This window comes from Sphaerodactylus townsendi, linkage group LG01 (assembly GCF_021028975.2).
Source record: "Sphaerodactylus townsendi isolate TG3544 linkage group LG01, MPM_Stown_v2.3, whole genome shotgun sequence".
Classification (NCBI taxonomy): Eukaryota; Metazoa; Chordata; class Lepidosauria; order Squamata; family Sphaerodactylidae; genus Sphaerodactylus; species Sphaerodactylus townsendi.
Window position 1 is genome coordinate 173,659,954 of NC_059425.1, and position 25,423 is coordinate 173,685,376.

The 25,423-nt window shown below is 44.5% G+C and overlaps 1 protein-coding gene across 1 annotated transcript; it reads right to left on the reverse strand.

The window, feature by feature from the left end:
- Window positions 1-1,384: 1,384 nt before the first annotated feature.
- Window positions 1,385-20,313, reverse strand: NPM1 (nucleophosmin 1). The gene is made up of 11 exons (XM_048500080.1): window positions 20,069-20,313; window positions 18,678-18,757; window positions 18,048-18,167; window positions 11,823-11,916; window positions 11,610-11,710; window positions 9,706-9,776; window positions 8,350-8,401; window positions 3,717-3,803; window positions 3,256-3,357; window positions 2,770-2,849; window positions 1,385-1,739 (listed from the first exon to the last, which is right to left on the reverse strand). The coding sequence occupies exons 1-11, from the start codon at window positions 20,130-20,132 to the stop codon at window positions 1,634-1,636; spliced, it is 957 nt and encodes a 318-aa protein (XP_048356037.1). The 5' UTR covers window positions 20,133-20,313; the 3' UTR covers window positions 1,385-1,633.
- Window positions 20,314-25,423: the final 5,110 nt, after the last annotated feature.

Here is a 25,423-nt window from a genome sequence, read left to right on the forward strand (position 1 = left end):
CACAAGCTAATCTGGTTCACCAGAGAAGCCTCCACAGCTCAAGTGGCAGAGCAGGGAATCAAATAAGGAGAGTAACATGGTTTACTGGTCGAGCCCCTGCTCGGCATGCAGGTCCCAAATTCAGCTCTTGGCATCTTCAGTTGAAAGGTCTGGGTAGGTGATGTAAAAGATCTCCGCTTGAGGCCCTGGAGAATTGTTGCTTGTGCGGACAATGCTGGCTTCAACAAAAGGCTGAGTTGATTCAGAGGGCAGTTTCATGTATTCAAAATGCTCACTTGTACATCTGCATCATTAGGCTCAGGAGAGCTCCATTTTAAAAACTCTAATGGTCTCCATCAGTAGTGGGACTTGCTTACCTGCCCCATCCTCCTCCTGCAGTCCAAAATGCTGCCCTTAGAGGACACCTGCTCCAGGAACAGCTCAGGGGAGTCTGAGGTATGCAACAGAAGGCTTTGCTTTTGACAAACCGTCTGGAATGTTTGTATCTGTGGGATCGCCTCACCCAATACACCCCTCAAAGAGCATTTTGCTTGACAAGTCACAACTTAATGAATGAATGCCGCCTTGGGTATAAATAGTGTAGTGTAGGGTGGGGTATAAATAGAATGGACAAATGAATAAATAAAAAGTCCTAGATCACACGAGTGCTACAGTGCTCATAGAAATGGACAGAAAGAATCTGTAGCGAGGTGAAGGATTCAGGATAACCAGGTCTAGGAACCAAGTGTCTGGGATATCAATAGTCAATAAAAGAAAACCAGATTGGCAGTCAAGTGGGCACCCTGACCTGGATGGTTCAGGGAAGTCAGATCTGAGAAGATAAGCAGGGTAGGCCCTGGTTAGTACTTGCATAAAACGCCACTAAGGAATGTCCAGGTTGCTGGCTGAAACTTGACAGCTCTTCTCACACACACCCATAGCAAAGTGGGCATTTTGCAAAGAAGTATTTAGAAGAGTAGAAGAGTCTGGATTTATATCCCACCTTTCTCTCCAGTAAGGAGACTCAAAGTGGCTTACAAGCTCCTTTCCCCTCCTCTCCCGAGAGGTAGTTAGAGCTGAGAGAGCTCTGTGACTAGCCCAAGGTCAGCCAGCAGGAATGTAGGAGAGCGGAAACACATCTGGTTCACCAGATAATGCACGCCTTCTGTCACTCCTGTGGTGGAGGAGTGGGGAATCAAACCCTCGGTTCTCCAGATTTAGCATCCACACCTGCTCTTAACCACTACACCCTCATGCTGTGGCTCTCACAAGTTCTTTTCATTTAGCTTGAAAGTTCTTAATAAATGCAGGTCTACTTCAGTCACTGTATGTTTCCAAATGGGTATACATAGCAAACATACAGGGAAAGCCAAAATGTGATACTAACAAACAGGCAACAACGGTATTTAAAATACTAAATTTTTATTTTCACATTTACATTTAGTCTCCCGTCATTTCCATCGGTCTGACCACCACTACTATGCATTTATCAAAACATTCCGTACATATTTGAAATGAACCAAAGGGTGGAATCCTCGTCTTTAGAAACTGAACAGGCATTTTGGACAACACATTCTTGGCAAAACATTCTGGACGACATTAATCAGACTCTGCAGGGAAAGCTTTAGCATTTATAAAAAAAGACAGCCAGATATTAATGGTTAAACATACAGAATTTAAAATGAAGGGGGGGGGAAAGGAACCATTTAAGCTTTTTGCTTACAGAGTCTGTCTCCACTGCCAGAGTGATTGAATAATCTAAAAAACACAAAAGGAAATTTAGCATGTTTAGATCTTCCTTCTCTCAAATACAGACAGAATGACATTTAATGCAATTTAGAAGAGATAAGTATTACGCAGGCAATAGTTGTCTATAAGAAGAGGGCACTCCTGGCTGAAAAAGTATTTCGTCTGGATGCAGGAGTTAAGAGGACCAGTGTGAATAAAAATTCAGGCCTACGTCAGTTTTGAAAGAAAAAAAACACGCTCCCAAAAAACCACACAAGCCGCTTGGTACATTTATAGATTAAAGGTATTGAGTATTTTTTTTTTTTGCCTTTTAAGGCTGCTCTCACTCTATAAAGCATACTCAAAGAAAGCAAAAGGAAGGGTGTGTCTCAGTTAGGCAAATACTGTCTGAACTCTGCCTGCCCTGCCTTCTGTCCAAGTCCACTCCAGTAGCTCCAGCAACGGCTTTCAAACTGTCTCCCTTCAACAGCCGCGGACTCTTACTTCACCAAGTTTTGAACTGTTTGGGAAAAGCAGAAAATCATAACAGTTTTGCTTAAGGAATTTTGATAGGGAAATTTGTTGATTTGGCTACAAGGTCTAACTTCCGACACAGTCTCTGCTTCCCTGATACCAGTGCCACCGCCTTTCTGGCCGGCTCTCACACAGCCGCTTTGGTTGATTTTGGGAAAGGAAAGCCTCTAGATTGCCAGAGGCTCCAGAGCAGTAGTTCCCTTCTCTGCAGAAAGGAAGCTGAAGGGTAGGCTGGCCAAATTCAGCAGAGAAAACCACAGCACTCCCCCCCGCCTCTCTTTTGGTTAAAATGGAGCTGGAGAATCCTGTGGGTTTAAGTGAAAAAAAGTTTGCTGACCACATAAGGAGCAGAAAGCTTTTCACACAATCACCACTTCATCAGCTTAACCTATATATTGTTTTGCAATTGGGGAAACCCTCTTATATTCTCTAGTGGGCAGAATGACCGGGGGCGGGAAGGAGGGGGGCGGCGGCAGTACTGAACTACAGAGAGATTTCATCAAACCTTTAATAAAATGCCATTACTCTTCTGATCCTCTTGTCCTGAAGCAAGTAATTCTTAACGTGAATTCACAAACTTGGTTTCCAATTTTGGGAAGAGTAGTTCCCTATTGTGAAAGAGCAAAGAAAGAACCGAAACGAAGAATAAAATAAACCAAGTGATTCGCAGACCATCAATACAAAGACACTTCCATGCATTAATGCAAGCGATATCCAATTCCCATACTAGCATTCCGGATCTGAAGAGCTTCTGCGTCATATGAGTGGAAGCCCACCAGCCAAAAAACAGTTCAGCCCCCCAAAATTACATGCCTGGTTATATCTAAGCCTTCTCGTCGAGGACAGGTGTCTTCTCTTGGGTTTGCTGCACACTGACTGACAAACCAAATAGAGGCGCTTCTGCCACTGTTAAAATCCAAGCCTACCCAAAATAAGGCTGCTTCCCTGTCCTTGCTCACTACTTTCTCAGCAACGTGCCATCAATATCCGACTGACTTGTCAACTTTAATTTACCTTTTGTACTTGCGCCTGCATTTTTGCTTTTATCTCCTCTAGAGAAACGGGTTTTGGTGATTTTGGAGTTTGGGGTTTCTTCTCCTTGTGAGATTCTGGAGTCTGAAACACAAGCAGCTTGTATGAGCACCTCCCGCATAAGATGACAAATAATTGCATCTCCCCCCCCCCCCAATCTTGTCTCCAGTACAAACTTGGTAATTGCACAATTAGATAACACGCTGTTATTAGTATGCTGTGCACGACAAAAGTTCCCAACTTTGGATGATAGCCTGTTACATAAACTCTAGTTATGTCATTCTACTTCCAGTTCCCAAAGTACTAAGTACATTGGTTTTAATTAGACACCGGACTTTAACTTGCTTGCGCCGTTCCCACATCCAGAAGGTTATAATCACCACTCTCAATTCTTTCCTCATTATTTTAGGAATCCATCATCAAATCATATTAGGCTCACTCACTTTTGATTTTGCTGGTGTCACTGGCTTAGAATCTTTTCCATTCTGGTTTGATTTTGGTGTGCTTTTCACAGAAGAATCACGTACCAGCTAGAATGATAATAGATTCAATTTAAAAACTTTCGTTAAAAACACACGCTGCAAAATGTAATTGAACCAGTATATAGGTAAGCATGTATCTTTTATATCCTTATGAGATCCAGCCAAATGGTTCATTTCTGAGAAGGCAGCACTATATACTGGCGCTCTCTTTCTACCCCCACTTTCCAAAAAAACACAGTAAATGGAGTCAAGCAATCCCAGACTGCCCTGTGTTTTATTCATGGCCTCACACACACACACACACGCTCTTCAAAGCTGATCCTGTCAGGCTTTATCACGCTGCCACCTTTGAGGGAAATCTAGCACTGCGAGGAGATCTCTCTTTTCCCTCCAAATCTGTTTACTCCTGACAGGCTGGTTTAGGTGCTTCAGAAGAAGACTCTGTGAGGCTTTTTAACAATTAAACAAAGTTGGAACATTTATTTACAGGATTATTAAGCTGTACTTTTCCTTAGGCAGAAATACTTGGTTGTTAATAGACAGTTCTTAGTAATTTACTTCAGATGTTTCCGATAGAATGTTGATTCAGTTCAAACAGATTTTCCTTCACTCCGTTACTTTCTTCAGGGTACATTTTCCTACACAGATCTGGACAAATACTTTAAACCATCCACCCTTTCCACCAGAGTATTCACACTAGGCTGGAACATAGCAAGCTTTGGGGTTCCTCTAAACCAGGGGTAGGGAACCTGCGGCTCAAGAGCTGCATGTGGCTCTTCTGCCCTTGCACTGCGGCTCCACGAGCAGAGCCGCCGGCCCCATCCTTGCCTGCCCTGCAGGCAGCAGGGCAGGCGCATGAACTGCCCATGGCGGCTGGCCAGCTGCGCCATGGGCCTTCTCTCTCGCCAGCCCCCATTGGAGCCGGGGTGGGTGCTTTCCGGCGGCCGGCAAGGCCGCGCCGCTTCATTCTTGCCCGCCCTGCAGGCAGGGCAGACACACAATTGCCTTACGGCCGGCACGCCTAATGGCTTCTTGCCCGCCTGGCTAGGCTACGGCGCTTCCCAAGGCGCAGGCCGGTTGCTGGCCCCTATCCTCGCCTGCCTCTGCAGGTAGCAGGGGCGGATTACATCCCTGCCCTTCTCAGAATGAGCGGAGTAAAAGGTAAAAAACCCCAATATATACATTGTTATCTTTATTCTTTAAATGTCAAAATTATTTGCGGCTCCAAGTGTTTCTTTTTACCCATGAAAACGGGTCCAAATGGCTCTTCTTGAGTGTTAGTCTCTCACCCTGCTCTAAATTTATAGGAGTAATCCTTATGCCTCCAGATGTTATGGACTACAATTCCCATCAGCCCCTGCCAGCATGGCCAATTGGTCGTGCTGGCAGGGGCTGATGGGAATTGTAGTCCATAACATCTGGAGTGCCAAAGGTTCGCCACCACTGCTCTAAACTCTCTCTTGACTCTGCCAATTACAAAACACACACCCTCAGAGACTCACCCGTCCCATATCAAGATGCTGTCTCCGCAGAGACTATAACCAAGCCCTTCGTGTGGTTTCAGTATTATCGCCGGGAATAGTTTTCCCCCTGGACTTAAGACTCAGGTCTCATGCAACCACCCTGGCCTTCTGATGTCCTTCTCCAACACTTGGGCTATCTAGCCTTTGTGAAGTAATGAGCTTTTCCTGTTAGCTTTGAGGACTCTTTGAGATCTCAGGCACTCTGCTTTTATCTCTCTCTGGCTCTGACTCTTTCTGACTGCCCCACGAGCACACACACTCTTTATGTTTCTTCTCTGTGGCAGGACTGCATCTACAAATTAACCCTTTTGTAAGCAGTCCATCACAACCCTCTTCTCCTGCGTTGCCAACACTCCAAGAAAGAAACTCAGTCGGGGGCTCAGCAGCCCAATTGCTGAGGACAAGCTGAAGGTCTCCCTTCCTCTAATCTTCTTCCTCAATGGGTTCATAAACAGGGACTTTTGCAAACACAAACACCAAACGCCACTGTCCAAACGAAGTTCAAAGATTAATTGGCAAAAATTCCCAACTGGCAATAATTCCCAAGGTGAAATCATCAGCTCCCCATGTAATATCAAAAGAGCTATCTCAGGGGTCTGCAACCTGCGGCTCTCCAGATGTTCATGGACTACAACTCCCATCAGCCCCTGCCAGGGGCTGATGGGAATTGTAGTCCATGAACATCTGGAGAGCTGCAGGTTGAAGACCCCTGAGATAGCTAATACAAAATTAACACTCCAACACTCCAGAGGCTTAGAGAGAATGAAAAAACCAACAACTGGGTCTCAGTTGAAATACAGCCTCTTACTTCCCAGTTGTCTTTAAAAGTTCCTTACTCCACTCAAGGATGGGACGCCCGTTTCATCACTGAAGCCTGTGATATCCATTTTCGGTGTGATCAGGCAAAGAGCAAGATTGCGAGAGACAGTTTGTCGGGTAAAGTCAACCCTCATAACCCCCCCTCCCCCCCCCCACGGAAGACAGGCAAACCATCTGTCTTCTGCGATTAACAAAGTAGCTTTAATACAGACATAACATTACAGATGCCATCATTGAAGGGATTTTCCCATGAATAGGACCACAAAAAATTTTTTTGCTATCAAATGACTACGGTCTTATTATAAATCATTGTGGCACCTTGACAATGTATCAGCCAAGATATCATCCCTCCCTCTCACACGAGTCCCATCAAAGGACAAATCTTGTAAAGACAAAGCCCACCGTAACATTCTTGAGCTTGTCTCTTTCATTTTATGAATGAATGTTAGTGGGCAACGATCAACTCCCAAGCAAAAATGCATCCCTCTCATGTAGGTTTTCAGTCTATTGTGTCCCCAAACCACTCCCAGGGCCTCCTGCTCAATGACACTATAGAAGTAGCTTACGACTCAAATATACTTCTCACACAGACAAATATACTTCTCACACAGAGTCTCTTTGTATAAGGGACTATAGTCAAAGTTGTTCTTGATCTGCGTTCAAGCACCCAGCTCAAGGTTTACTCAGGCTTCCATTCCTCCAAGGTTGGTAAAGTTAGCACCCAGCTTGCGGGAGATAAAGTTTAAATGACTGGGGAAGGTAATGGCAAACCACCCCATAAACAAAATCTGCCTTGTAAACACTGTGGTGTGGCATCACTCCATGGGCCAGTAACGATCCGGGGTTTGCACAGGAGACTACCATTACCCCATAAACAAAATCTGCCTAGTCAACACTGTGGTGTGACATCACCCCATGGGTCAGTAACGATCCAGGGTTTGCACAGGAGTCTACCATTATCTTTAAGTAAGGCATCTTACTTAAAGATTGCGATTCATGATACGCAGAGTGACTTCAGCTAAAGAGTGGCATCTAGGAAGACAACACAAGTTCGGGCAACATTTCTATTGGTTATGAATGGGAAGCCTATATTTCAGTAGCTGGCTTTCATTCAGACACTGTAATTGCTTTTGCCTATGAGTGGTGCCTTGGAAGTCACTGCCTTGAAGAGTGGTGGAGTCTCCTTCTCTGAAATTTTTTTTAACAGAGGCTGGATGATCATATATCAGGAATGCTTTGATTGTGTGTTCCTAAATGGCACGGGGTTGGACTTGACGGCCCTTGTGGTCTTTTCCAAGCCTACAATTCTATCATTCTACTGCAGGCATATCCATTCTGGAGCGCGAGAACACATTGTCACAGACTGCATGAAAGTGCATATGTTTGTTGTAGAGCGTTGGCAATGTTGAATACAGTGACCGATCTCTAAGCAAATACAGTGGACCCTTGGTTTTCATTGCCTTCAGTTTTCATAGATTTTTTCAGTGAAAAATTTGTCTCAGTTTTCATCGATTTGCCTCAGCTTTCATCTACTTGCAGTAAGGTGCAGAGGTTTATGGAGAAAAATCACCCGCACAAAGCTGTTGCAGGCCGTGTCTGCAACTTGTTTAATGACAATGTCTTGCCCCATTTCAGACAAATCTTAAAGAGGTGTCAGAAACAGACCTCTTTGGACAGCTTTCTGGTGCGACATTGGTCCACTGGCTCTGAAGCTGGTCCTGGTGTTATTGTTTGTTACTGTTTTCACCATTAAACACTATGTTTATTCACCCAAAAATGTGTTTTTGGTATGTTTTTTGGAGTGCCTAGAACGGATTAATTGGATTTACATTGATTCCTATGGAAAAGTTTGCCTCAGTTTTCATTGGTTTCGGTTTTCATCGATTCTTTTCGGACGGATTACCAACAAAAACTGAGGTTCTACTGTACCGAACTCTGGATCACACCTTTTCCATCAGCAATTGCAGAAGTTATAAAAACGTACCAGGTGGTGCCAGATAAATTAATCCCTACTGGAAGTCTGGAGAGGCATTGAGAATATGCCTAGACGATTTTCAATCTTTTAAGCCATAGCACCATCTAGTGGTTCACGCAGCAACCAAGTAGGATGCAAGGGGGAACAAACACTGCAGCAAAGGGTCACAAGATGCACGCACAAAGTCGCTTCAGAACATCTCATCTGCTGAAGCTGAACACTTAAGGTGACTACAGGGAAACGCAATACACCGAAGAAGCAATTGTACTCTACTCACTTTTTTAATTGGAATCTTCACTTCCTCTTCATCCTCCTCATCCTCGTCATCTCTACAATCAAAATGGCAATCAGGAAACATTCCTCACAATCTGAATATCTACAGAACATTTTAATGCATTTCTCCAGTTTTACATTTAAAAACAGCCTACAGTTTGCAACAGGCTGCCTGTGCAAACAAAAGCAAAAGGCAATTTCTCAAGCAATGACTTAATTCAATTATTCCCAATTTGGCACTCGCCAATACGCTCAGGGGGGCTACCTGCTCTCCCCCAGCCCTTCCTTCCTCCTACTAGCCAGAGTAGGAACTACTTTAGAAGACTTCAGGAGCCAACCGTATGGAAACAGCAGCCTCCACTGTAAGAGAATGCTGGACTTGGAACATACCAGCTGTCTGTGACTAGCATCAGTCCCCCACAGCCACCATGGCAAGAATAGGGAACTAATGTCCATCTTATACTGCCTTCACAAGTGAAATTATGATTGAAGGGGTTCTGCTGTTCCTCCAACACATCAATACAAACCCAACAGTACACAACAGCAGTAAATAAAAACAATCTGAGACTATGTATTGTTGAAGGCTTTCATGGCCGGAATCACTGGGGTGCTGTGTGGTTTCCGGGCTGTATGGCCGTGTTCTAGCAGCATTCTCTCCTGACGTTTCAGATCCTCTGAAGATGCCAGCCACAGATGCAGGCGAAACGTCAGGAGAGAATGCTGCTAGAACAGGGGTAGGAAACCTTTAACACTCAAAGAGCCATTTGGACCCATTTTCCATGGGAAAAGAAACACTTGGAGCCGCAAATAATTTTTGACATTTAAAATAAAGATAACACTGCATATATTGGGTTTTTTTACCTTTTACTCCGCTCATTCTGAGAAGCGAAAGGATGCGTCCGCCCTGCTGCCTGCAGGGTGGGCAAGGATGAAGCTGGCGGCTCGGCCTTGCCGGCCGCCGGGAAAGCGCCCGCCCCGCTTCAACAGGGCGGGCGAGAAGGGAAGCCGGAAGCCCGCGGCGCAGCCCAGCCGGCCGTGAGCAATTGGTGCGCCCGCCCTGCTGCCTGCAGGGCGGGCGAGGATGGGGCCAGAAGTTTGGCTCATGGAGCCGCAATGCAAGGGCAGAAGAGCTGCATGCGGCTCTCGAGCCGCAGGTTCCTTACCCCTGTGCTAGAACATGGCCATACAGCCTGGAAACCACACAGCACCTCAATCTGAGACTATCTTCACAACCTTTAAACCACTACAGCACACCCCGACGTTATCAACTGTGTCGCCGGTTAATATTGTTGAAATGTTATGATGAACGCTTCAAAATGCTACTCGATCATTCTTTGAACAAGAACTTAGAATGACATACTCATCATCTTCTTCATCGTCGTCGTCTTCATCGTCGTCGTCATCCTCCTCCTCTGCCAGTTTTGCTTTTTTCTGCAAGAAGCGTGCGTCAGTCAAGATGTTTTATATGCCAGTGGATCAAATTTAACATCAAACCTCCCACCCTGGAAGGGTAAGCGGCAGTGCTGCCAGCCAACAAGACCTGTGGGTTTTGTATGCACATTACGGGGTTAAGAGCAAGGATCCAACTTCTCTTTTACTTAAGCAGCTCTTCTAGTGGAGCAATGGCCACTTGACCCAATTGCTGCAATGGCTACTGAAAGGATCTTGGGATCTGAGAAGGCCATCACTCGTGCCCTGGACCCTTGGCCCAATCCTGACTGCTAAATGATGTGAGGATCAAATTGACAAGTTCTTCTCTTGGCCACTAAAAGAGGCAGTCACCAGTCCTCGGCCTAAAGGGCAATTCCTACAGCAAAACGATGTGGTCAATTATCGCTTGATCTCTAAACTACCCTTCCTGAGCAAAGCTCTGCGTCCTTTTCGGTCTCGCTTCAGGACAAGAGCAGCTTGGATAGATGACCTCTCTCTGAGTATCAACAAGGCCATGCTTCTTTGTTGCTCTTACCGAACTTATCTGCAATCGGTTCTGGTGGGTTTTCCAGGCGGTGTGACCGTGGTCTGGTGGATTTTGTTCCTGACGTTTCGCCTGCATCTGTGGCTGGCATCTTCAGGGAGGTATCACAGAGAAAAGTCTGTTTCACACTGTGTCTAAGTGAGAAGGGTGAAACAGCGTGAAACAGACTTTTCTCTGTGATACACCTCTGAAGATGCCAGCCATAGATGCAGGCGAAACTTTAGGAACAAAATCCACCAGACCACGGCCACAGGCCGGAAAACCACCAGAACCAGTTGAATCCGGCCGTGAAAGCCTTCGACAATACATTATCTGCAATCCTTGATACAATGGACCACGTCAGCACTTTGAGGCAGATACAAGCATCAGGAGAAGAACTGGTTCAAGTTGATCCTCAGACTACACAAAAGGTGCCCAGAGACCAGCTCCCATTATGGTCCTGTGCACCTCCACACGGTTCAATCCTACTCCCATTCAATTCAATCTCTAAATAAAGCCCTGTGGTACCGGTACTGCATCCCTGCTGTCCACAGTGCTGGTTGGGAAGGCAGAAATCTTGAAGGACATTGTTCTTCCTGCCCTTGATGAGCTTCAGCTGACCCCCCAATGACCTTCCCTTGATGAGCTTCAGCTGACCCCCCCAATGACTTTCTCAAGGGCTTAGGAGCTTTACTGTATCAAACAGTATTGCTAGAGAAGTTTTACTGGATCAAACAGTATTGCTAGAGAAGCAAACTGGGGGGAGGGGCTTTCTACCAATCTAGCCTGGAGGATGGCCCCTGCCACAACTTAAGCCAATCTGAACCCATGCCAGGGAGATGTCAAGACTAGACTCTAATGTGCTTTGCAAAGATCTCGTTAAAGTCAACTCAGAGATTTCAATTGACACAAAATGCTGCAGCTTGGTTACTATCAGGAACTAGGCAGAACATGCCATTGTTAGCCACATTCTGCAATCACTCCATTGGCTGCCATCAGTTACTGGGTTCAAGGTAGTGATAATCCCCTACAAAGCCCCTGGACCCTCATATCTGTGGGATTCCTTCCCCTCCTATGATCCAATACAACAGCTATGTGGATCTGAGCCAGGCCCTGTACAGATGCCACCCTGCAAATGGGAAAGATTAACAAATGCCGCCATATATGCACATTCTCTGCTGTGGCCCGTCCACCTTCTGGGATGGCCTACCTCTCCTGGCATTTTGCAAAATATACAAAACTGAATTATTCAGGAGGGTGTTTTTACACAGGTAATAGGGCTCATCTTTCCACTACTTTTCTGGGTTTACCTGAGGAACTTTACTCAGTGTCACATTGGCGGGCCTCTTTGCCGTAGTGTTGACAATTTTCTCTTCCTCCTCATCTTCAGATTCTGGCTCTTCTTCTAATGCTAAGACACCATAAGACAGGACTTGTGAGACTGAAAAGTCTTCCATATGTCAGCAAAAAAATGGCAAACTGTTTTAAGTTAATATAGCAGAAAATTAAGTTAAATTTCTTACCCACAAGATGTTGACCACTGACATAAACGGGACCAGAGCCACTTTTGAGTCGCAGAATTACTGGTGGTGTAATTTCAAAGCCACCTAATGAAACCTGAAGACAAAAAGAACAAAGCTGGGTTAAAAAATGCTTTATATATCTTAAGAATACTGTACAGTTAAGAACGTAAGAAAGAGCCTGCTGGATCAGACCAGAGTCCATCTAGTCCAGCATTCTGCTACTCGCAGTGGCCCACCAGGTACCTTCGGGAGCTCACATGCAGGATGTGAAAGCAATGGCCTGCTGCTGCTGCTCCCGAGCACCTGGTCTGCTAAGGCATTTGCAATCTCAGATCAAGGAGGATCGAGACTGGTAGCCATATAGCTCATCTGGATCATAAGAACAAGCCAGCTGGATCAGATCAGAGTCCTAGTCCAATACTCTGCTACTCGCAGTGGCCCACCAGGTGCCTTTGGGAGCTCACATGCAGGATGTGAAAGCAATGGCCTTCTGCTTCTGCTGCTCCCGAGCACCTGGTATCATCTGTTACCCGTATAGTTCAAGACAACATTAGATAAGAATTTCACAATAAGTGAAGAATGGAAGGTCAGTAACGAAGCCGTCACCATTTACAGACCCCAGAAAGAGATTAACGGTGCTCAGTTCTGAAGAAAGAAAGCATGCTGTACACTGTAACCTCCATTTTAACTAATATCTTCAAAGGCCATTTTTCCAAATAAGTACATGCAAAACAAAATAGGAACAAAGAAAAGCACATGAGAGCAAACTTGTAGTCCTGGAAAAAATTCATTCAGGTTTGGGAAGAAGGGGCACATTTTGCACAAGCACCAGACAACTTGGAAATTAAAATAAATCTTTAATTAAACAAGACTCAAAGCTGCGCCCCATCTCCAGAACAGTCTGGCAGCTGGCCAAAATAGCTGAAAACAGACTAAGCATGGGAGATGCACAGCCAGTCTCTCCCGAGCTGCCTTGACCACATTATAAACAAGAAATAGTATTTTGTACATTTTATTTGTTTTATTAAATTAATACCCTTGTCCGCTCCCAACCCAGCTCTGGCTCACGGCAGCTTACAAATTTATAAAATATAAGTGATACCATTAAAAATAATACTACAAATTTATATTACAAACCTAGGCATTAAAAAGTATTGATGGCGACTAGTAACAGCCGTGCCCTACAGTAACCCATGTTAAATGTCTCCCCACCTCAACAGTTCTTTGACATTGCCCGAGGTTAGGGGAGAACAAAAAAGGGGGGAGATACAGAGATCAAACCAATAAAACTCGCTGCCCTCCAGATGTTATGGACTACAGTTCCCATCATCCCCTGCCAGCATGGTGCTGGCAGTGGGATGATGGGAACTGTAGTCCATAACATCTGGAGGGCAGCGAGTTTGATACCTGTGCAATAGAGGGTTGACAGTAGTTGGAAGGCCAGTAAGATGGAACAGTGGACAATGAGCGCTTTCTACCAAAGGCCTGGTGGAACATAGGTTTCCCTCCATTAGAAGCAAAAAAACATCACTTGCAAAAATATTTGTCATCATTTCTATAGTGCTATACAATTCACTTAATTCACTTGCACGGCCTGAACAACTGTGAAAATAAGTACCACCAAACTGTGAACAATTGCCGAGCAGCTGTTAAGTTGCCTGGGTCCAGCCCAGCTGCAGCAAAAATATTTTTTAAAAACGGTAGTAAAACTGGCAGTACCTATTCTCCCACGCATTTGTGTCCCCTCAAATACCCTCAGAAGTTTAAACCAAGACAGACCATTCACTTTGAGGTTCAAGGTACCCAGGGCTTGAGCCACTTCTGTGCAAACCAGCCTCCTTCCGCAATGCTGTGCAGTGTGACATCACTGTGTGAAAATGATCAGACCTTACTGTGTTGCAGGAGTCAGCACGTCAGGTTGCTCAGATGCCAGGAAAAAAACAGTCCAAGGAAGAAGGTTGTCTACATCTCTAATTCCATCTGGCCAAAACATCTTTACTGAGTCAACAAGCTAGTATTATGACTGGATCTCTCAATTCTCAGGACAGCAACTTCCAAGAGACACCAAATGTGTGGGCTGGGCTCTGAAATAGCCCACAGTCTCCTTGGACAGTAATAATTACAGTGTTTCTAGCCCCATTATGGAATAGAAAATGATGCGCAGAAGAGGAGTTTGGATTTATATCCCACCTTTCTCTCCTGTAAGGAGACTCAAGGTGGCTTACAAGCTCCTTTCCCTTCCTCTCCCCACAACAGACACCTTGTGAAACAGATGGGGCTGAGACAGTTCAAAGAGAACTGTGACTAGCCAAAGATCACCCAAAAGGAATGCAGGAGTGCCGAAACATATCTAGTTCACCAGATAAGCCTCTGCCATTCAGGTGGAGGAGTGGGGAATCAAATCCAGTTCTCCAAACTAGAATCCACCTGCTCTTAACCACTACACCTCACTGGAAAAGTATATGTTGCTAGCTCAGATGCTGTCCTATTCTATGCTGCATTTATATGAATTTTCTGAAGCTGAATATTCTCAAACCTCTGGGAAAGTAACACAGCCAATGACAACAAAAGCAAATCTTTCGTATCCTCTATTCTCACTCTCTCTAGCAAATCAGAACAGAACTGAATTCTGACCATCCCTGACAAACTGACTCCAGTTCTCCCTGATCTCTTCTCCCTTCCAGGTCCCCATGAAGAAGCAGGAAAAATTCCATTTTTGGTTGGGTTCACCAAACTACCCTCCACGTACATAGTTTTTATCTTGCTTCACAACTGCGACCTCAGAATCCTCACAACGTTGTATGCGACTGGCATGATGCGGCTGGCCTCCACTAGGGCCATGGTCTTTACAACCCTGGCCCCTGCCTGGTGGAAGAGCCTCCCTCCTTGGTGAGTTCCGAAGGACCTGTTAAGACTGAGCTGTCCCACCAGGTTTTTTGGGGGTTTTTTTTGGGGGGGGGGCGGCTGCTGAGGGTGCCCCCTGTCTCCTACCCCCTTTCCCTTGTTCTGTTTAATTATGTGGTCCATTTTGGTGGGGACCTTTTGGGTTCCACCGGAGGGGTTTGGCTTTAGTTCTCAGATGCTGACTGAACTGCTATTTATTGGTTTTAATAATAAGAAGAAGAGTTTGGATTTATATCCCCCCTTTCTCTCCTGCAGGAGACTCAAAGGGGCTGACAATCTCCTTGCCCTTCCCCCCCTCACAACAAACACCCTGTGAGGTGGGTGGGGCTGAGAGCTCCGAGAAGCTGTGACTAGCCCAAGGTCACCCAGCTGGCATGTGTGGGAGTGCGAAGGCTAATCTGAATTCCCCAGATAAGCCTCCACAGCTCAGGTGGCAGAGCTGGGAATCAAACCCGGTTCCTCCCGATAAGATACACAAGCTCTTAACCTCCTACGCCACTGCTGCTAAGGCGACAGGGCTTGTATTAGGCCACAGGGCTTGTATTATATTTGTACCGGTTTTAATTTTTCCCTGTCTGTATATGTTTATTTGTCCACCGCCCTGAGCCCTCCGGGGGAGGGCGTTCTAAAAATCTAATGATAAATACATAAATGAATAAATTATGGCATTAAAGCTTCATCACTTAAAAGCTGAAAAAGTGACCTACAAGTATTATGAAAGCTAGCATGGTTAGTGGTAAACTGCCTGTCCCCTTCCACCCCCTCGGGTGCCACCATCTTGTACTATTTTGTAATATGTTGTTTTGGAAATGGAATGCTGCTATGCTTATAGAGCTTAAGTTACGAGTTTTAATGTATATGAATTATTGTATTTTGTTGTGCACCGCCCAGAGCCCTCCGGGGGTGGGTGGTTTCTAAATCTAATGATAAATAAATAAAAATAAGATTGTAATCTGGTGAATTGGGTTTGTTCCTCCACACCTACACAAGAAGCCTTCTGGGCGATCCTGGACTAGTCACAGTTCTCTAAGAACTCTCTCAGCCCCACCTGCCTCACAAGACGTCTGTTGTGAGGAGGGGAAGGGAAAGAAGTTTGCAAGCTGCCTTGAGAGTCTCTGCAGGAGAGAAAAGTGGGGTATAAATTCAAAATCCTCCTCTTTTATTAGGAGGATATGATTGCAAATAGATGCATGCCTACACCAACTAATCGGCTCACAGCCACACTGGGACTTATGCTTTTTTTGGCATTATACTGATGCCCCTGACAAGAACTGCAGGCGGGAAAAGTTATATTTGAGTCCAGTAATGTCAAAATGCAGATATATGACCAAGGAAGCATTGATGCTCAAAAGCTTACACCACAAAAAAAATCTTGTTGTTCTCTAAAGTGCTGCTGGACACAAATATAGTTGTTCTAATGAAGACCAAAATGACTACTCCCTGAAACTATCTAGATGGGGATAAAGTGATAGCCAACTTCCTTCAAAACTACATAAGAAAGAGCCTGCTGGATCAGACCAGAGTCCATCTAGTCCAGCACTCTGCTACTCGCAGTGGCCCACCAGGTGCCTTTGGGAGCTCACATGCAGGTGAAAGCAATGGCCTTCTGCTGCTGCTGTTCCAGAGCACCTGGTCTCCTAAGGCATTTGCAACCTCAGATCAAGAAGGATAAAGATTGGTAGCCAGAGATCAACTTATCCTCCATAAATCTGTCCAAGCCCCGATTAAAGCTATCCAGGTTAGTGGCCATCACCGCCTCCTGTGGCAGCATATTCCAAACACCAATCACCCGTTGCGAGAAGAAGTGTTTCCTTTTATTAGTCCTAATTCTTCCCCCCAGCATTTTCCATGTATGCTCCCTGGTTCTAGTATTGTGAGAAAGAGAGAAAAGTACAACTACAGTAAAACCAAGCTAGAATTAGCTACTTCACTTCTCGAAGTCCTGTTTTTGGAGTTGTAAAGGCCTGGGGGGAGGGGGGGGGGGAAAAGAGTTGGAATTTTCTCCAGAGAATCTGAGGACTAAAAAGCCTCCATTAACCCCCTCCCTTTTCTGGAATGAGTGCAATGCCTAGTATCACAAGGTTCTATTCAAAACGCAAACCATGGAAATTTTATGTAAGAAAGTACGAAGCATTGAATGAAAATGCCTAAGTATGCTGTACAGGTTCATTATTTTCAAGAATAATTTGTAAATTAACCAGCTAATTGCACAGCAGTTTCCAGCCACTTTTGACCCTGCAGGCCAATTTCGGATTATGACAAGGCCCAGTGGTTGCAGCGACAAAACGTCTCCCACAAAATGGCTGCTGCAGGAGGCAGAGCCAGCCACTCAAGGAATACAACAGAACCTCAGTAACAGTGTAAAAAAAAAAAAATCTGCACAGCCAATCAAGTCTCCAATGGTGAAACGGAAACCTTGCCGGGCAACAGGCCCCACCCACTTCCTAAAAACATTTGGCAGGAGCCATGGCAACCACAAGCAGTCACACTGGGGACCCCGTAATACTATGGTTAATTATAATACTGTTTCATGTTTTCAGTGTTATACAGTTTTAACTCGACATGCAAGTAGCCCTATCTGCTGGGACGGTATGCAATTCTTCTGCTTACTACAAAATATGTTTTTAACCTTCAGCTTTTCTTCCTTTCCCTCTTCACCACTTTGATGCTAAAAATTAAGCTACAGGTACTACAGTAGCAACGAATGAAGTTTTCAAGTACTGGGAATATTTGCAGTTATGGAAAAAAAAAACCAAGACATTTAAAGAAAACATCAAAACAAGACATTGTCTTAGATGCCATTTATACGTGCACTCGAGATACAAATGAGCCCTTTGGGGATAGGGAGGTATATTAAATCAAATAATTAATAAATAAATAAATGCATTTTACGTTGTTTTATAAAAGAATTTCTTTCAGGTTTAACAGAATTAATCTTGCAATTTTAAAGATACCCTCCCCGCTAAGGGACACTGCTTGGCAAATAACTTGCTGGTGATCTCTGGCCTGAAGATCATCAATCTTCTTGGCACAGGCCTTGGCCTGGCGGAATGCTGTGTCAAATGAGACCTGGACAGTGTCATCTTACACGATTCCACAGGGCTTATAAAACATGAGTTGTTCTGCCAGGCCTGTGGTGGAGCGCAGGCTAGCTGGCCTTCCTTCCCTTTATAATGTTTGAGACCAACTGAGTGAAATTGATTTCTCCCATCCTTGGTGGATTTTATATTATTTGACAGTGCCATGGCATGTTGTTGTAGAACTATTTTTTTTACATCGCTATCAACCCATTATCCCATCTTTTTTTACAAGGATTCTTACCGTAGGTTGCACCGACATTTTCAAGGATGCCAGTGTGACTGTAATCTGGTTGCCTTCATAGTCCAGCGCTTCTGCTTCAACAACATGCAACTCGTCTTTACAACCGGCTCCTAAACTGACCTGCATGACAATTTGAGGTTTGGACAGGTTTAATTTCTGCATGAATCTGTGCAATTGTTCAACTTAAAGCCAGGTCTACATTTCACTTAGTTGTATATGTACAAGAGCAACTTGGGTTTTTTTTTTGTAACCTATCCTATACATATCAAAATTTGCTCAGTGACCCTCTCAATTCCAAACTGGGAAATTTTGTCACATCTAAGTGCATTTGTTGTTGTCTGGAAGGTCAAATGTTGAAGTGTAGTAACAGTTAAAAACCCTATGACCTATTCCACTATGTGCAGCATTCTTCAAGGGCCTCATGTGGACTCACAGAGATAACAGACAAGTAGCTTGGTAGCTTCATCCAAAATCCTTGAGGGGCTCAATTTAAAGACAAACTACCAATGTTTCTGCATCTGCACGTTTATTCTACAATACCAGATTTATTTAATTCATCTACACCCATTTCTCCTGGGCATTTCAGATGGCTCAGTGATTCTTTATTACTTTCCAGTAAATGGAACTTACCGTTCTTAACGACAACTGATGCTCATTTTCTTCATCATTTACTTTGAAATGATATTCCTTGTCTGCCTTTAGTTCACAACCTGCAAAAAGGAGAGATTTATGCATTATCATCAACTTATCTGTTCAATATAAAAGGAAATCATAGTCAAAACCTGGAAAATGTTATGGTTATTAATTATATTACCATAGAGGCAGAAAGGAGGGGGTTTTTTTTGCTATAATGTAACACAATCTGGCAAATAACGTTAGCATCAGTTAAAGGACTTTTCAATAACTCATCATACGGTGAGCCAAGCATGACTTTTGTTTCAAGATTGGCAGCCTTACAGGATGCAATTTCACAAAATGCCTGTAGGTTACAAAGAAGTTATCCTGTCACATATAATCCACAGCTTGTAAGACAAGCATGAACCACCTACTTAAGTATATGGCCATTCATCAGTGTATCTCCTCCCCTTGCTTCTGCAATACTAGCTCCATAGTAATTTTCCATTATGCCCCACTAACATGGGTCTTTTCCTGTCCTTGGTCCTATTCAGGGAGGTCAATCTGTGTACAAGCCATATTACTGCACAAAAGAAACACTCTGTGCCAGAACACAGTGCATCAGTAAGCAGGCCAAAAGTGCTTTCCTTAGCGTGTCAGTTTTCTATATGCAGGTAATATTCCACCATGCAATGAAGTAGAGGCAATCTTAACACATGCAGGCCAGAAAATACTGCCCCCAGTAAGGCGGAATCCAAGCACAGCTAGACAACTCGTGATATCAGTAACTGGCGACAGTATTTTCTCAAGGGAACAATACAGGACTTTTTTTGTACTATAGCCAAAGATGAGTGATTCAGGAAAAGAATGGGACCCAGCAAGTCTTTGTGCTCAATCTCACTTACAACCTCTCTGCCATATGTCCTTTACCCACAAAAAGCCGACAGTGCTCGGAAAAGATTAAAGAGAGTTTCCACTACGTTTCCTCTTGCTCCCAGTGGGGGGAAAAGCTGGTTAGTTGGATCCAACCCAAAATGAGAACGGTTGTATTCAACCCTCATCCAGAGACTACACGTGTTCGAAAAGCCGAGTCTCTCCTCCCCCCCCCCCTCTGACTTTTAACTTTGGGGCTCAGGCCGAAGTGAGGCAGAAACAGAGGGAAAGGAAAGGTGTGCGTGGAGGAGGGGGGGGTCTTAAGACAGGACCAAAAAGCCTCGCCATTCACACCTGACAAGGTCAAGGGTGCCACGCGTGTAACCCGCGCCACGTGGGAAAGGCCATCTGGGTCAGGCATTCCCAGTTCTACTCTCCCCCCCTACCCCGGTGGTTCGTTTCACCCTATATAAAAAGCGGGTCGAGGAAAATAAAGGAAAGGTTGGAATGCTGGCAGGCGGGCTCCGGCTTACCGAAGAGGAAGGTCTGCGGCCGCAGGGAGCCCATGTTCTCCATGTCCATGCTGCTGTCCTCCATGTTGCTTCTGTTGTTCTTTGTGGGGGTCTCCCTCGGCCTGTTCTTCTGCAAGATCCGCGAAGGACGGACGGCGGGAGGGGGGAGGCAGGAAAACGAGGCGTGAGGCTCCCGCACAATGCGCGCGCAACGGACGGAATAACGCACCGAGAAAAAAGGGCCCGCCTCCCCCGAACCCTCCTCTATATATAGACTCTCGGATCTCGCGGGATCCACTTCAGGGGGAAAATTCCCTGGATCTCGCGAGAATCACCCACAGGACCAGTCAATGTTAGGGTGGCTCGTAGTTATCGCGAGAACTTCAGAGTAGCTCACGCGTGCGCTTTGCTGCTTGGCTTTTGAGCGGCGCACGCGGAGGGTTCGAAGGAGGGGTGTGCGCTCGAGACACAGAGCCGATTGTTGAAAGTGCGCATGCGCCCCGTACCTCGCCGTTTCTCCAACTTTCTGTGCTCACAGAGGCGTTTTCCCAGGGAGAGGAGGTGGTGCGCACGCGCACTCTCTTTAAAGTGGTGGCCTTCCCAATCCTATTCTTTTTGTCACTGTGGTCCCAATCTGTCTCCATCCAAGTGGTATTTGGGTTCCTTCCTACCGTTAGCCTGTTTCCCATTACATCAACGACCTCCCCATCATCGCCAAGAAAACTGTATTACAAGATTACCAACTACCCATGTGTTTAGCAAGGCTTTCAGTATAATCCTGTAGATTTACACCATGGATTGTCTATTAATTTAGACCTTCCTCATATAGCCCTTTAGGCAGTGGTGGGATTCAAATAATTTAACCGGTTCTGGTAGTGGGATTCAAATAATTTAACAACTGATTGTTTACAAGGCACCATTTTAACAACTGGTTCTGCCGAAGTGGTGCGAACCACCACTGCATTTAGTGTTTCCAACTCCTCTTGGGGAATTGCTGGAAATTTGGGATTGAAGCCTGAAGAGGCTGAAGTTTGAGGACAGGAGAAAGTTCAGCTGGATGTCATGCCATAGAGTTTACTATCCAAAGCTGTCATTTTCAATCAATCAAACCTTTGTTAGGCATCAATGGTAGAAGCTAATTAAACCAAAACATCTGAACTAATACATTAGTTAAAAATTCAGCTACCAATTCTATTATCTCAGCTGACTGATTATCCAAAAGAAAGCTGTCCTTTTCTCCAGGGCAGCCGAACCCTGTGGTCTGGATGTCAGTAGAAACTCAGTCCTCATCTGGAGGTCATTGAAAGAAAGTGTATGCCATCCAAAGACTCCAATAGCCTCTTTAAAAAACAGAAAATGTGCTTTATTGATGCATTACAGCAAAAGTCCAGTGGAACCTTAACTATACCAAAAATATTTCCAGCATAAGCATAAATTATTTCCAGTATCTCAGATTTTTTGTTGTTTTCTATATTGCCGTTTGGGAAACTGCTTTTTTTGTTTCCCTACAGACTAATATAGAGTTGGAAGAGACCACAAGGGCCATCAAGTCCAACCTCCTGCCTCCTGCCATTTTTCTGCAGTTCTTCTCAGTTTCTGGCTTCCTGGAGGTCCCTGCTCCTTTTGGTAAATCCAAGGGCAGCACTGCCAGTTGTGGGTGCTCCAGGTCCCTGGTGGGCATTTGTGATAAGGAGGGGGGTGGAACAGACTGCCGGGTGCTGGGAGTCAGCCCTGTCCCTGGACACCAACACTTTAAACTCGGTCGAAACACAAACTGGCATTCAGTGAAGTTTATGTATGACTGGCATACATAAGCAGCTGGACCACCTTGACAGTCTGGCCACCACCACACTGTAATCTGAGGCACACTGTAGTTTCTTCAGAGGCCGCTATATAGAGCATGTTACATAATCTGGATATGCCTAAAACGTGATTGAGTGCTTAGGTCATTCTTTTCCAGGAAACTGTGCATCTAGCAAATCTAAGCCAATGAAACGCACTCCTGAGCACCATCAATGCCTCCAAATCCAAGGGGTGCACCCAAAAGCATACCCAAACTGGGAGCCTAACAGGGGCGGTCTAAACAGATCTGCTTGGTATCCTACTCAGATCTATTCACAGGACACTCCCAGGAAAGTGTTCTTAGGGTGGCACTGTCATGCAGATGTGGAACCGCAAATGTCAGCCAAAGTTCCCAGGTTCCGTCCCCAGCATCTCAAGTGAAAAGGATCAAGTAGTAGATGGTGTTGAAGAGCTGCTACCCTTCCAAGTAGTCTATTCTGACCTTTACAGACCAATGGTCTAATTCAGTATAAGGTAGCTTCATGTGGGCATAAGATGGAACTCTGCAGTGCCCTACAAGCAAATGCTTCGAGCAAGGGGTGGAGCAGCAATCTCTTTGCCTTACCTTCTAGACTCTCTACTTACCATAAAGACAGGAAGTATTACAGCACAGTAACCCCCAGTACCACTCCAGCAAGGTGATCCATATATCAGTATCAGAAGCTGCTGAGAGATCCAGTGGACCAATAGGTATACATGTACACACTTGTCCATCTCTTAGCACAATTCATCCACTAAAGCCACCAATAATGCCTCATCATCACTTTTTGCTGTCCCATTTTGGCCTTGTGTCCAGCCCAACACAGTTGAAACAACTTGGGTTCTTAATTAAAGCTCCATAGCATCTGGTCTTGTGCTGTAACTTCTTCTATAGTTTTGTGCTTGCAAGATTGTGTTGTGCCCGTCTGAGGACACCATACTGTTCATGTTGCTCAAAGGAAGGATAGGAGCACGAAGTCAATTTCCATTTATTTCATGTTCAGAAGGACAGTTAAACTCTCCTTTTTCCCCCTGTTGTGTTAATCTCTATATTTCTTCCCAAATGAAGTTAAATAAATGAACACATTTGCTCTAGGACCAGATTCATTTGATTACAGCTGTGAGCTGTCCAGTATATCAATAGTTGTGATTAGGATGATTTATAATAAACTTACAATGCCATCTTCTCCTTTTGGTTATTGTAAAATAGCACAATGACACACCAACATTCCACTGCAAGGTCAATATCATAATTTTCAAGGAGTTGAATAAATTAGATTGTACAACCATGGAGTATATTATGCAAAAAAATTATTCTGGGTGCAAAATATTCATTGTAGGCTTAGAAACATGGGCCCTTTCCGCACATGCAAAATAATGCACTTTCAATCTACTTTCACAATTGTTTACAAGTAGATTTTGCTATTCCGCATAGCTGCAAAGTGTATTGAAACTGGATTGAAAGGGGAATTATTCTGCATGTGCGGAAGGGACCATGGAGGTTATTCATCTTCATTGTAGGCTTAGAAACATGCGGGTTATTCATCTTGATTTCTTTTTTTCTTCCAGATGCACATAATTATCTTTCTTCAACAAAAACAGAATTATCAATATGAACAACAAAGTTACCCAAGTCCAGAACAAACACCAGCAGGGCTGTCCTAAGCAGAGTTACACACTTCTCAACCTGTAGACTTCAATGGGTTTAAAAAGGTTTAACTGTGTTTGGGATTGCACCACAAGACACCTAACCAGCCAGTTTTTACCAGATTAATAATAACCACAATACAGACCCTTTTGTTCTCCCATCACCTCCTCTACTTTCATATTCCTTCCCATAATTCCAGGCATTCGGGTTAAGTTGATAACAGGATGTCTCAATATAATTTTCTGTAGGCTTCAATATCTTTTTCAGGGATGTATTTTCTAAAGGAAAAGGAAATCACACCTAATCAGCAAATTTGAAAAGCATAATGAATTTAGGATTGAGCATGTTATGCAGATTCACAAGGAGTGAATTCAACCATCCCTTTAAATATAAAAGCAATGAAGTTTTATTTTCAAAAGCTCTGCGCGCTTTACCTCTAATCAAAATAGAGTTTCATTCTTCCATTATGTACTTGTGAATAACTAACTCTTCAGCTCTATAATAATACACCATGTTGAGTGTCTATCAATTTTGCTCTGAGTTTTTGTTTGTTTTGTTTTTTTTAGAAACCAAAGAGGAGTGATCATAGGACATACCCATGTTATATAGTTACTTATTTCTTCAGCAAGCTGGGTACTGATTTTACCGACCTCAGAAGGATGGAAGGCTGAGTCAACCTTGAGCTAGCTACCTGAAACCGACTTCTGTTGGGATCAAACTCAGGTCATGAGCGGAGCTTTGACTGCAGTACGGCAGCTTTCCGCTTGTCACCACAGGGCTTGGCATGAAAAGTAATGTTAAAAGACATTTCCGGAACACGCACACTGCACTTTCTGAAAAGTATCCGACTGGAGATGAGAGAAAGACAGCAATTTTGGAACTGCTGCAGGAAACAGAGCAGTGAAGATAACGTTTAAGAAACAAACTGTGCCTTCAGACTCCACTACTGCAGCTAGTTTTAGCAGCTCAAAAGATAGTAAATTATGGAAAGCCATTCACGGATGGTGAATACATGAAAGAATTGTTCATTAAAATATTAGAATCTTTTCTCAGGGTTCAAAAACAAAACTGAGATAGATCGTTGTGTTTTATGATCAGGCCCAAGAGTTGAATGTGGTATGTGCAGTATCCCATGTCCCCAGGCGCACGGCACCAAGCCCCAGCCCTCTCCCAGCCTCCCTTTAGGGCAGAAGCCGGCCTGCAGGGGAGGCTGGGGCACTGCGGTGCCCATCTGAGCCGCTCCCCGCAAGACCCACCCTCCCACACCCTCCCTGCTGCCTCCTGTAGGTGGGCACGGGGGGAACAGGGAAGGGGACGGGGGAACGCGGGGAGGTGGTCTGGTCATGCCCCCAGGCGCCATTTAGGCCTGGTACTCCACTGGGTATGTGGCTAAGAAAAAAGAGAGAGAACCACAAGGCTTACTTCGCACTGGACTGGATTTTAGTCCAGATTAAATTAAACTATATAATGCTGTTTTCTCCTTTCCTTTTCCTTTTCTTTCTCCTTTTTTTTCTTTATTTCTTTCCCCTTTTTCTCTCTTTTTTTCTTTTCTATTCTCTCTTTCCCCGAACTGGTCAACTTTTTACTTTCTTTTTTTCCCCTTTTCCCTCTTTGGCTCTCTTTCTTTCTCTTTTTCCATCTTTTTCCTATTAACCTGTTATTGAAGTAATAACTATGGACATGTTAATTAAGTATTTCACAAACTTGTTTATTGTCTTTGTTTATTGAATGTCAATCTTAAGACTTTTGCAAATAAAATTATTTTTAAAAAGGGGAAAAAAGAAAGAACTCAAGCGGCAGGAAGCCAGATCTGGGGCTCCTGGCTCCTGCAAACATATTTATTCCCTTCTTTTTCCACTCAGACCCCCTCCTATCTTCCCACAGAATAACAGAACAACAAGGTGTGA